The following is a 13,225-nucleotide window of genomic DNA, read 5'->3' as shown; positions in this document are numbered from 1 at the left end:
AATTCTCTTGGGTTAGGCAGAGTTATGCATGTTTGTTATAATATTAGATTGGATTATATTAAATTAAATTTAAATATCTTTAAATAATATTTAAATTGGTATTTTATATAAGACTCAAATAATGAATGTCATGCTTCTTATTAATAATTATATTTAACATTCAATTTTATTGCAAGCGAATAATTGAATAACTTTTATGTCCAATATTCAACACTAGTTTAACTAAATTATTATTAAATTTTGATTTTTAATCTTAAATTAAATACAATTTAAAATATATTATTGAATAAAATTTTGATACTGAATATAATATAAAATTCCAAGTAAATAAATCATGAAATTAATTTTTTTTATTTAATTGAAAGTAAATATTAACTTAAATGAAAAAAAAAGAGTGATAAAGAGGACAAAAACATTTCATTTAATCTTATCAGTTTAATCTTGCTTAAACCCACATGAAAATAAGGATTAATAATTGCAGTAATTTTAGACTAATTTACTAATCTTGACAGGTAAATATAACAGAAAATGAAATCAATTGTTTTATCTCAGAGTCTAATCTAATCCCACAACATATTCATGCTCCCAACCATACTGTAAGGGAGAAATGTGAACTCGATGGTAATTAGTCCACTAATTAAACTGGAAAATTGGACAACAAAAGCACCCAATTCCTGGTACTTTAAGGCGGTGCCTTTTTGGGTTGGCTTCAGGCAAATCTTTTCCTGAGGGGAAATTTCCTGAGCCTGCGCAAACATACACTTTCCAAACTAACAAACAGTAAGATGGGATCAATATTATATACCCACAAACCTATTTTTATTTTAGAGATAACCAATGGTCCTGTGATCAATTTGCACCAGCTTAATGGTCGAAATAATAAAAACCATAATGAAGAATTCTCTTGACAATTCAAATCAAATTTTCACATTCACCAGTCTTCCAGTCTTTCATTGATGATTTTTCTGGATAAGATTTGAGCAAACATAACCATTCTTCTTTATTCAACTCCATGATCAACGCATTAGAATGAAAAATGGAAAGCAGTCACTTTCATCTCATATGGAAAGTCCAAAGTAAACAAATATAAACTAATAATATATACATACATTGTATGAACCTCAACCATTTACCCAACTCCAACTGTTACTTTCTTGATTATTTTTAATTTTACCTACCACCATTGATTGCCATTTGCCAAGAGATTAGAGGAGTTTAATTTTAATTTTTTTCCTGCGACACAAGACTTTCTTTATTTCTCTCTCTCTCTCGCTAAGCCTCAGCTTCCATTTGTAACTGTTGCTACATTTGGTGACACATTAATTGATAATCTTGTGTTATTTTTCTGGCTAAGCAACAAGATTCCGACATCGTTTATGGGAGAGGAGGATCCCAAGAAACCCGAACCTGCGGGTCCATCAACTACGGCAAAAACAATTGAGGAACATGATGATCCTGTTAAAGAAGATAAAGAATCAGTTCCCAATGGCAATGCTCAGCGGACATTTCTGAACCCATTTGCCCAACCTCCTCGTATAAGTTTTTATCATCTATGTTTTATGTTGTTTTTGTCTATATTTATGATTACGAACAATTGATAAATTAATTAGGATGTGAATATTATATTGATGCTTTAGCTTAACTAATTTTTCTTTGTTTCATTTTTTTTACACCTAACGTTATCTAGCATACGTTGGAATTCATGATTGCATGGCTAACTTATAATTTCAGCTAGGGGCATAAATTGAAAAAAAAAAAGAACAAAATGGGCTCCAAGCCGATCCTTTCAAGTTTCAAGCAGAGTTTGTAAAGGAATTGCTTTAGTTTATTCCATGTACTGTGTGTGTTTTTATAACTTGCTAAAGCAGCTAGCATATTAGAAAATAGAAATTTGTTTCTAAACTAACAATTTCGAATTTTGAAGTAGCAGAAGTTCGAGATCCCTCTGTTGAGAAAAGTTCATGGGATTCTATTGACAAAGGTTTGTATATTCAGGGTGATATTAATTACTAATTTTTTTTCTTTGGAATTTTATAAAACTATTTGAGAGGTTGATAGAATAAGCTTGATTTCTGATATTATGATTTCAGGTGCTGCGCTTGAACAGCTCGAGAAGGAGAAAAAGTTGGCTTTAATTAAAGCTTGGGAAGAAAACGAAAAGGCCAAAGCAGATAACAGGTGAGATAGTGTATCTTGAGACTTACAACGTATAGATGTGCGTGATCTTTGATCAATCATCATTATGCGATTCAATGGTGATATCATTTTCCTTCTCCATGCGTGATGAGCCTCCATAGTGGATTTGATCAATTTAACCAAGTGTTAACCACTGAACAGGGCATACAAAAGGCTCTCAGCCGTTGGATCGTGGGAGAAAAGCAAGAAAGCAGCAGTAGAGTTGCAACTGAAGAAATTTGAGGTAACAATCATATATATATGAATGCTGCATTCATATTGCTTTCTTTATTTCTTGATCTGAAAAATTACTTAAAATTTGGGATAGGAAAAATGGGAAAAGAAGAAGGCTGAATATGAAGAGAGAATTAAAAATAAAGTAGCTGATATCAATATGAAAGCTGAAGAGAAGAGAGCAATAATTGAAGCACAGCGAGGTGAAGATTTTCTAAAAGTGGAGGAGACTGCAGGGAAGTTCCGGGCAGCTGGGTTTATACCAAGGAAGTTCCTCTCTTGCTTTGGCTAAAAATGATTAAAGAACAGGATAAAGAAAGTTTCTTCAGGATTTAATTTGGTTACTTCTCTTCTTTGGCTTGATTGTTTGTTGTAATGTGTGCAAATCTAGTTTTCCTCTAAATCCTTAAGAGTTTATGTACATAAAATTGGCATGTATACAAGTGAGACTAAAAATTAATCTTCTTTTGTGAACCAAAACGCTTGTTGCAGCTTTAATCTTTCTCAATGCAATTGCGTCCCATGAAGATGAAAAACAACGAGAAAATCAAATTTAGAAAAACAGGGGAAAAAAAGAAAAGGCCAGAGAACAGCTATAACAAGTAAATGCATAATTTATACATACACACAATTCTGAATTTACAGCATAAATGCATCAAAAAGTTCACCACAATGGTTCAAGGCAGAATCCTTATTCAGCACCCAAGACAAAAACAAAAGAAACCCGAATAACAAATTCACCTGCAGGTCACGTTCATAGCCAAGAAATTAAATAAAATTCCTCTTTAATTCTCGTCGGCCTCTTCATCATACTCCTCCTCTTCCTCTGCAGCAGCCTCCTGATATTGCTGATATTCTGATACCAAATCATTCATGTTACTCTCGGCCTCTGTAAACTCCATCTCATCCATGCCCTCCCCCGTATACCAATGCAAAAATGCCTTTCTCTTAAACATGACTGTGAATTGCTCTGAGACACGCCTGAACATTTCTTGAATGGACGTAGAATTCCCCATAAACGTTGACGACATTGATAACCCAGTTGGGGGAATGTCACAAACACTTGACTTAACATTATGCGGAATCCACTCAACAAAGTATGAAGAATTTTTGTTTTGTACATTGATCATTTGTTCGTCAACCTCCTTTGTACTCATTTTGCCTCGGAACATTGCTGAGGCAGTTAAATACCTTCCATGGCGAGGATCAGCAGCGCACATCATGTTTTTAGAATCCCACATTTGTTGAGTAAGCTCAGGAATTGTCAGAGCGCGGTACTGCTGTGACCCGCGAGCTGTTAAGGGCGCAAAACCAACCATGAAAAAGTGCAGGCGTGGGAATGGGATCAAGTTTACTGCTAATTTCCGAAGATCAGAGTTGAGTTGGCCGGGGAAACGAAGGCAGCATGTTACTCCACTCATTGTTGTTGAGATCAAATGGTTCAGATCACCAACTACCGCACATACATGAACAATATATACATGTCATAACCGTTTTAAATTTATTGGTTAATGAAGATAAAAGAAGTTCTATGGACTTACAGCTGGGATTTGTGAGCTTGAGAGTTCGAAAGCAGATATCGTAGAGAGCTTCATTGTCAAGGACCATACACTCATCGGCATTTTCAACAAGCTGGTGCACAGAGAGTGTGGCGTTGTAAGGCTCAACAACTGTGTCAGAGACTTTAGGTGATGGGAAAACCGAAAAGGTCATCATCATACGATCAGGATATTCTTCTCTAATCTTTGATATCAGTAGAGTTCCCATTCCTGATCCAGTCCCCCCTCCAAGTGAGTGGCAAATCTGAAAGCCTGAAGTTTCACAAACAGATTAACATTGTTGTTTCTTACATCAAATGTCAGAACACAGCGTCACGCTCATATATACAATTAATATGTACTTACCTTGTAGGCAGTCACAATTCTCAGCTTCTTTACGAACAACATCAAGAACTGAATCAATCAATTCAGCTCCTTCGGTGTAGTGCCCCTTGGCCCAATTGTTTCCAGCACCATTTTGGCCAAAGACAAAATTATCTGGACGAAATATTTGGCCATAAGGACCAGTACGCAGGCTGTCCATGGTGCCTGGCTCAAGATCCATTAACACAGCTCTAGGCACATGACGGCCACCACTTGCTTCATTGAAGTAAACGTTAACCCTCTCAAGTTGAACTTGAGAATTGCCGACATAATTCCCAGTGGGATCAATGCCATGTTCATCACATACAACTTCCCAGAACTTGCCACCAATTTGATTACCACATTGGCCAGCTTGAATGTGGAGAATCTCTCTCATTTTGATTTGAGGTAATCAAGAAGAGGCTGGTACTAATTAAAAATTGGAGAGTGGGATATAGTGATAGAAGGGGATGATAGCGAGGATGACGAAATATGATGGTCTTTTTGTAGGTGCTGGAGGGATGGATTTGAAGATTGTGACAGTGATACTTTTTTTTTTTTTTTCTTTTTTGGCTACAGATGTGAGAAATATGAATAATAGAGTATATAATACTACAAGCATGTCATGTCTCTCTGCTGGAAGGAAGATTTGTCAAACTCCAATAAGAGTTGTGAGCTGGATTTCAAGTGAGACAGCGAGATGCATGCTACTTCCTTAGTTCCTTTGGCCTTATTCTTTCTTAAAAGACCAACAATTCCCCCACATTGCGATTTCTCATCTGTCATCGGCACTCCAAAAATGCTCGCTACTTTTTCTCCGTTACCACTTACCGCCCACTCTCATACTATAACTTTTTCGCGTAATTGTTGCTTATTTCTTTTTATTTTGAATTAAGTACTGGTTTATTCCTTATATTTTAAAAAAATACCTCAAGACACCTATACTATTAAATATTTGACACTTTTATTCTTTTTTTTATTTGTCATTACAATAATAATAATCTACTCAATCTTGACATCATTAATTAAATTATCCAAAAAAAGTTAATTAACAAATTGACTAATATTTTTTGTACTCTTACAACAATCTTTCTAATAATTAAATAAATTAATTTCAGCCAACTTAAAACTACATCTAATACCGTGCTGTCTTGCTGGTAATTATCAATAAAGAATTAACTTACATAATTAAGCCTAAAAGTAAAATAATAATAAAAGATTACTTGAATTTTTATTTTTATTTTAATGTTAAATAATAAAAAAATTACTTTATTTTTTAATTTTAGTATTAGTTTGATAAATTAACTTTTTTTTTCATTAGTGTCACTAAGAATATTGTTATAAGGGTATTAGTGCACAAGCAACAAAAAACAAAGGTAAAATATCATATGTTTAATTGTATGATATTTTGAAGTATTTTTTTAAACTATAAAGACTAAAGGGATATGTAAGTTAAAATATAAAGATTAATTTTTTTTAATACAAAATATAAAGATTAATTGTTTCCCATGTAACGAGCAGTAATTGTTCAATACGATTAGTTTATGATGCCTAAGATAAGTAAAAGCTGCGTGTTATTTGATACTTTCTTTGGACAAGTTAGTAAACCATGATCAATTTAGATAATAAGACATTAAAAGGATAATTTGGACATGTCGATGCAGATCAGGTGGTTACAGCACCTAAATCAATAAAAGATTGCATGTATAGTTTATGAATCAGATTAGTTGGCTCAGCAGGAAGATTCATATTATTGAGTGTCAGTCTGTCCTCCATGACCATACGAGCATTGAGTATTGTTTTGGCCCCTCCAGCCAGCTACTTGTTGGAATCCAATGTCCCAAGTATGCTTTAGTGCTTTACGTTTGGATGATTTTAGTCTCAATCAATCTACCAGAGTCCACAAGCATGCATACACAAACGGCTGTGGAAACAACAAAACGTATTAAATTATATGTTCCCAGTCCACTTGATATCAATAGACAAAAGAGAGTAGGATGTCGATGAAATGAGGTGAATCATCAAAGTGGTTAGCTCGAGCATTGTTTTCATGACACTCTAGGCCACCGCCGAGAGGAATGGGAGAAGGATAGGATCAGAAGTCTCAATCTAAATCCACCAATGATGTTAAAATGTCTCCTCTATAGCAAACTGCACACACCTATAATTTGAACAAACTTGAAATCGTAATATTAAAGCTATGCTATGATGGGGCTTCAATGATCAATGTGACGTGCACATGATTTACGTCCCAAGTCACATGGCCTACTCAATTCTTGGTCGAGCTGCCCCAAGTTTCAGATCCAGTTACATTCAATCAGAGTTGCTTGCATGAGGATCCTCATGCTGAGAATTTACATCATACTTTTATTCCTAATGATCATAAATTAAAAACAGTAGGGACCGAACAAAAGGATTACTCCCCAAAACCTTAAGCAACAATTGCAAACAGAAGCGTGTCGAAATAATCTTAACTCATCTTAATAAAGTAGCTCCTCAAAAACAGGATCTACTGACTCTCGCCACTTCCCATGATACATGTCCAATAGTTTTTCCGCCGGTGTCACCCCTGTACAAAATGGTCGTGCAGATTGAATTCATTGATATGTCCAAATATATTTAATTTCCAAGTTTAAGTCTTTATGTTTTCTTTATTCATTATGAATCTTTAGATTAAAAAAGATAGAGAGCCGTGTTAATGCCTCACAAGCTCCAACAAGTTTTAGAGATCGAAATTTAACTACTTCATAGATATATAATTGAACAAATAAGCTCTAGAATTATTTACCTGTTCTGACTACCTCAGCCACCTCATTCAAGAACCCTGTCTCTTTGAAGCCTCTCCGTTCCAAACCATCCTATAGAAGAATAGATGTTTACTTCCAATATCAACAAGATAAAGGACAGTAGAAGAGACAACTCCAAGTTACCTTTGACAACTTTAAAACATCTTGGGCAACATGCCTTAGCAAACCATCCCGAAATGGCGTCTTTAGACCAGTCTTTGGGACCTAATAAGTAGATTATCAAGATTAGATTTGCTAGCTTGACCATAACAGAAAGATGAAAAGTTGGCAGTACCTCAATGTTTTGTGCTATGGATATCAACCAGTAATGTGGTAATTCAAACTACATTTTGAATAGCTTTTTTCCAGCCTGAGCTGTTGACTCTTTCTTTTACCTTATTCCTCAACATTTGTCTTTCACCTGTAGTCCAATCTGCTGTCATGTCTAGAACATTCTGGAGAGAGTCCTCGTCATATAACAAACCTACCTGAAATTACAAGAAAATATAAATGAGCAAATGTTGCTTAAATTAGTCTACCGTAATGTCCCAAAGCGCCTGACAGGGTGGTTTTTAAGCAGCTTTATTTGGCTGGCCACCCAAGTTCGAATCTTAGAGAAGGTATGGGGCTAAAGAATTGAATTGGGCATTGGCCACCCCTCTATTTTTTAAAAATATACATAAAAGAAAAAAACAAGAAGCTACATAATCTGCAAGGGCTAGACAAAAAGTGACAAGAGGGAAACGTGCAACTGATATTTCTGACAGAACGTCACAAAACTATAAGCTAGAGGCCATTGATATGTACATAAAAAAAAGTTTTGTGAGGAGGTTTATTTTATCATTAAGACTTCATATAAAGAAGCAGGGACATGTGTCCAAGAGTTCCCCATTGGCTATCAAATGCACAGAGATTAGTAACATCATGTATCATTATTCAAAAAGTTCAAAAATATATCCTTTTAATTCCCCCATCCTTCTTTCTTAAGCATATTTATTCTCTAGCGTTACTAGAACATGCTATCCAACTGACTACCACCAAACCATGCACAATATAGAGATTATACAGAAACAGAATAAGGATGCCACTACCCAAAATGCAGGCAAAGCACATAACCTCCTCCAAGGCCCTCCATCAGCGCCTCTCATCTCCAAGTATCTCTTCAACCTAACCTGAATGTAAGATTAAAATGTGGCTCAAAGTTGGCATAGGCATTGTGAGCATAAATTTGCAGCAAATTGATCAAAAACACATAAAACAGACCTCGGGAAATATTGTTGTCAGATGATTTTCCCAATCATTAAGAGTTGGCAATTCACCAGGAAGGCACGGAAGTTTTCCAGCCAAGAAGTCCTGAAAAACGACGAGAGTTTTTGTACAAAAATTAATAGCGTGAGATACAATGTCATGGTCAAGATTAACTTATAGGGGAAGAAAAACGTTCAACATAAACCGGACAATGGATCAAAGAGAATGATTATATAAGAAGCCTTCAATTAAAAGACTATTAAGGATAGATGAAAACCCTGAATGACATCCCAGCACAATCAATATACTTCTTTTTGCGATAAACAAAATACATTGGAACATCAAGGGCGTAATCAACATATTGCTCAAACCTGTATCAAAAGAAAAAAGGAAAAAGCAAAGCAGAGTAAGAGATAATATTTGACTTTAAAAGATATAAAAAAACTACTTTTCCTGCAAGAGAGGTTAGGACAGTTTCCAAGTTAAATGAGCACAAAATTAGATGGGAGCAATAATACGTGCAATACATAAGAAGAACTGAACTTACCCAAAGGAGTCATCAAAAACAAAGGGAAGCATGCCAGCACGATTGTTATCGGTATCTGTCCAGATGTGGCTGTTCCAATAAAAATAATCAGTAAAGACCTACAGGTAAAGATACAAGAAAATAAGAAATTTAAGGTGTCATCTAAAAACCTTCTCATGCTGAGATAGCCATTTGGTTTTCCTTCGGTAAATGGTGAATTTGCAAATAGAGCTGTTGCTATCTGTTGCAATTTTGACATTGTTACTGATCTATCACATCATAGAACACTCCAGTAAAAACAAAAGGAAGTAGAGTTCTCACTGGCTGCAAAGCAAGACCAGCACGAAATTTGCGGATCATGTCGGCTTCCGAACTAAAGTCCAAATTAACCTATTACAAATTTAAAGTAGAAATAAGTACAGCTCTGCAGAAGAAAAATCACCTTTTCATCAAGCCAAGGTGAGATTAAATTACGAAAAGCAGCTTCCACTAAACAGTTAAAAGTTTCAACTCACCTGAACAGTGCATGTCCTAAACATCATATCAAGTCCGAGTGATCCAACTTTAGGCATGTAGTTCCGCATAATCTCATATCTTCCCTGAGCCAAAATCTCATGTCATTATGCAGAGTCTTACAGAGGGAATCAATATCTTATCCCATTTACAGAGCAGATTGGAATCAGAGTTCAGACAACAGAGTATGGTAGATGCAGACCATGTGGATTCTCAACTTTCCCCTTAATACCAAATTGTTAACAACCATTTTACAGAATGCAATTAAAGAAAGCTTGACAGAAAATAACGAACACTCTCATTAGATCAAGAAACAAGATTACTGCAAAAAGTTTAATTTGACTGTTGGGATATTTTTTTCAAACTACTGCCTTTTAAATAAGCATTCAGGTATCGGATTTTTATTCTAGTTGATTGGTAGTTCAACCAAAGAAGCAAAATATATTGAACTAATAGAAAAGAAATCTACAAGAGACTGAAATGAACCATTTAAAATGATAAGAGGCTTAGATGGTTTAGGTCAACAAGAAAGCATTCATGCATTACCCCTTTCAAATCCAATTTGAACACTTGAAAAGATTGGCAATCAGTACCTTTGGCATAACAGGTATATCTTTAAGTCCCCACTTAGGCTGGAAGCCAATTCCTAAAAATCCAATTCCCATTTCCTCTGCAACAGCTTTCACCTGAGAAAGTGTGAGAATTGGAGATAAATAATAAGCTTAATTGCATATGTGTGTGTGTGTGTGTGAGTGCGTGCATATATGTCATGAAACTGGAAAAAAAAAGAATTATGCACCGAATTGACATTATGGTGATTCACTTTTGTAGAGACAGGAACAACAAAATGACAACGCAAACAAAATGGCAAAGACAAAAAAATTACTCAGCAGAACAGCATTAAAGGCAAGAGCTAAGAGTTTATTTGGTCATCAAAGTTCTTGAAAACAGTTACTTGAAAAAATGGGTGGTACTTCATGATATGGAGCAGAGCACATTCTTAAAAGGTAGTTATCTGGTGGTCCAAGAAGGAAGGTGATGATAAAGAAATATACCATTCCTCCAGCAGCACTAATATCAACCGACAACAGAATACAAGAAAATTAGAAAATATACAAAAATGCATTGAGCAACAAGCTTGCATATTCCTACATAAATGAAGGTATGATGAATTCAAATCACCTGATATAGGTGTGAATTAACCTCAGCACAAGTTTGATGCAGAGTTTCAAGAGGTGCACCACTAAGCTCAAACTGACCGCCAGGTTCAAGTGATATGCTTTGTTTCCCCTGGATGACAACAAAGTAGAGGCTTTCTGAAAATAAAAACCACCAATAATAACGAACAAAAACCACCAATAATAATTGAAACTATTTTTCCAACAATTGCTATTGCTAATTTGTTATAGTACAGACAAATGGTCTTTTCTTTTACTCTCTTTCTCTCCCCCCCCCCCCCCCCCCCCCCCTCTCTTTCCCTGAAATAGAGCTCTTGAGCTTGATCACTCAACATATATACAACCAATGTGATACAGAATATAACTTGAATAATGGTGGGAGAAATTGAGGATAAAAAAACAAATAAAAATTCAGCTTACTTGTTTCAGTCCTATGATGTAATCTCCTTCCATTACTTTCTCCCAATCGAACCTCTCAGCAATGCTGTTAAGCAACTCGGCTATTTGTTCGTATTTCATAGGACGTAAAGTTCCAAACTCAAAACCAAACTTCTCATGTTCTGTACCAATTCTGCAAAAGCCAAATTAAAGAGTTGATTTGCAGAGTAAATGAATACAGAGAGCCTCTTGACAACGAGGGAGTAATCTAAAACATAATAAACGAACACAGTAAAATGATATACTATAGCAAATAATCCATTCAAAAACAACGATGAGCTAATCCAAGTACCTCCACTTTTCCTTAGGCTTGCACCCAGAGGCAAGGTATCCAACTAGATCCTCTTTGGTCAATGGCTCCGTTACAACAACAGCATCCTCCGTGGGAGGACTAGCTGCAACAATAGATCGACGTCCTCTTCGAATTCCTATCCCTGCATTGTCTAGATGTAAAACTTGTGATATCTTGGCAGAATAGCGTGATGAGGAAGAGAAACTAACACAAGTTTCCTTCATCCTAGATGCCTCAGCATTTTTTGCCAAGCCACAAACCCCACTTCGTCTGATTGTACATCGTGTTACATCAGTCAATACACGACATGATGGACTGGCCCGCGAAATGAGAGTCATACTGCTCCCGCTGCAAAAACACATATTCACCATTGAAATGAAAAGTTTCAGCTCAATAAAAATTTCCTCCACAAAAATGCTCACTCTTTAGCTCTTAACATGCATAAGTGCAACCGTTGGATACAAAGTTTCAACATTTCATCCTAGAAAGTAAACAACCAAATATAAAATCTCAAAACTCAATTTTATGATGCAAACTCATGTCAACCAGCTTTACGTGCATCGTTACGAGTAAATCTAATGCTTAAATTAACCGAAACAAACATGCAAATTATAATTCAATATAAAATTAAATCAGTAGAAATTGAAGCGAAGAGGAAATGAAATTTATTACCTTGGTTAACGCTGAACGAATTACCACAATTGGAATCTTAAAAACTAGGGTTTCGAATTTCGTAGAAGATAAAACACTCGTTGAGTTATATATATATATAGGACAGCGAAGACTCACTTGCAGAATGCAGAGAGAGAGAGAGGGACTTTGGTTTTCTTGTGAGTATTGTTAGACGTTAGTGTTATTATATACAGAACCTGCTGAACTATCAAATGGCGCTGGGGACGGGGATTCGATAATGCGGCACTATGGTGCCTTTTGATGATGCCCTTTCTTGGTTGTCGCCACGTCACCGCTATCAAGATTCTCTAAGCGTATTTATTCTACTCTACATGATTAGATAGATCCTATTGTTCCACCGGTTGATTAAACATTAAAAATTATTTTGTCTGTCTTTCTAAGTTACAATAAAATAAGATTCATTCAGTGCTCCATTTAATCGCACTACTACTCTATGACACTTTCTTTTACGCTGAAATATTTAATTATAAATTTCAACAAATATTAGCTTAAACAAACCCTCATTCTACATTTTGATTCTTAATTACCGGTAACTACACGGAGTTCCAAATGGACCCGTAGGCCACAGCCTGGAATAAAATGATGATGCATTCCATGACGAAAGGGAATAGTCATGATGATATCTCGACATGACTGTCACGATTCTCTCACAACGGCGATCCATTCTCGGCCGCCCGCTAAAAATGCACAATCGACTCGCGTGTACATGGACATGGAAATTGAAGAGGGACAGAAACAGAGACCCAGTACGTGCAAAAAAAAATGCAGGGCAAGCACATGTTTTGAAGAAAAATAAACAGGTGTCAGTCGCCGCATTTCATCAATGAGTTATTATCATTTTATTATTTTAAAAGTTATTAAATATTGAATAATTATAATAAATATTATCTCTTATTATTTTTTTATTATATCTTTATAAAAATATTATTTTATTATTTTTTCGTTATAACCATTAGTTGACTAACAAAATATCAATTTCACCATTTATGATTAAAAAAAATTACTTGAAACTTATTTACAAAATTTATTTATAATATATTTATTAAAATAGATATAAAATACCAACATAATTCTTTTTGCTGGAATTATGAAAATGAAGCTTATTTACAAAATAAATTTGTCTTATTTTTTTTAATCATGAAGGGTAAAATTAGTATTTTGTTAGTCAAATAACTGGTCAACTAACAAGTCAACTAATGATATTTCTTAGGGAAATTATCAGCCATATACCCTTAAATGAC

General features: G+C 35.1%; 3 protein-coding genes across 5 annotated transcripts; 1 reads left to right on the top strand and 2 right to left on the bottom strand.

Annotated features, from left to right (window-relative positions):
- The first annotated feature begins 833 nt into the window (after window positions 1–833).
- Window positions 834–2,907, top strand: LOC102611382 (remorin-like). Of its 2 annotated transcripts, none has more exons than XM_052438406.1 (5): window positions 834–1,533; window positions 1,925–1,981; window positions 2,091–2,178; window positions 2,338–2,419; window positions 2,504–2,907. In XM_052438406.1, the coding sequence occupies exons 1-5, from the start codon at window positions 1,377–1,379 to the stop codon at window positions 2,699–2,701; spliced, it is 582 nt and encodes a 193-aa protein (XP_052294366.1). In that variant the 5' UTR covers window positions 834–1,376; the 3' UTR covers window positions 2,702–2,907. The 2 variants fall into 2 exon arrangements, with proteins under 2 accessions (XP_052294366.1, XP_052294367.1); XM_052438407.1 differs by having other exon boundaries at window positions 836–1,533; window positions 1,931–1,981.
- A 96-nt stretch (window positions 2,908–3,003) lies between these two features.
- On the bottom strand, window positions 3,004–5,168 carry LOC102612058 (tubulin beta chain-like). The gene is made up of 3 exons (XM_006476519.4): window positions 4,314–5,168; window positions 3,951–4,220; window positions 3,004–3,862 (listed from the first exon to the last, which is right to left on the bottom strand). Exons 1-3 carry the CDS (start codon window positions 4,705–4,707, stop codon window positions 3,195–3,197), a joined length of 1,332 nt encoding a protein of 443 aa, XP_006476582.2. The 5' UTR covers window positions 4,708–5,168; the 3' UTR covers window positions 3,004–3,194.
- Window positions 5,169–5,867: 699 nt separating this feature from the next.
- On the bottom strand, window positions 5,868–12,247 carry LOC102610891 (glutamate--cysteine ligase, chloroplastic). Of its 2 annotated transcripts, XM_006476515.4 has the most exons (17): window positions 11,964–12,242; window positions 11,292–11,639; window positions 10,982–11,132; window positions 10,566–10,673; window positions 9,977–10,069; window positions 9,386–9,469; window positions 9,192–9,260; window positions 9,041–9,111; window positions 8,892–8,960; window positions 8,622–8,715; window positions 8,360–8,449; window positions 8,188–8,268; window positions 7,492–7,584; window positions 7,241–7,321; window positions 7,099–7,168; window positions 6,786–6,879; window positions 5,868–6,234 (listed from the first exon to the last, which is right to left on the bottom strand). In XM_006476515.4, exons 2-16 carry the CDS (start codon window positions 11,627–11,629, stop codon window positions 6,791–6,793), a joined length of 1,581 nt encoding a protein of 526 aa, XP_006476578.2. In that variant the 5' UTR covers window positions 11,630–11,639; window positions 11,964–12,242; the 3' UTR covers window positions 5,868–6,234; window positions 6,786–6,790. The 2 variants fall into 2 exon arrangements, 1 of the variants encoding a protein (XP_006476578.2); XR_003065441.2 differs by lacking the exons at window positions 5,868–6,234; window positions 6,786–6,879 and having other exon boundaries at window positions 7,101–7,168; window positions 7,392–7,584; window positions 11,964–12,247.
- Window positions 12,248–13,225: the final 978 nt, after the last annotated feature.

Source organism: Citrus sinensis, chromosome 3 (assembly GCF_022201045.2).
Source record: "Citrus sinensis cultivar Valencia sweet orange chromosome 3, DVS_A1.0, whole genome shotgun sequence".
Classification (NCBI taxonomy): Eukaryota; Viridiplantae; Streptophyta; class Magnoliopsida; order Sapindales; family Rutaceae; genus Citrus; species Citrus sinensis.
Note: the sequence above shows the minus strand (reverse complement) of the source record. Positions and strands in the feature narration are given on the sequence as shown.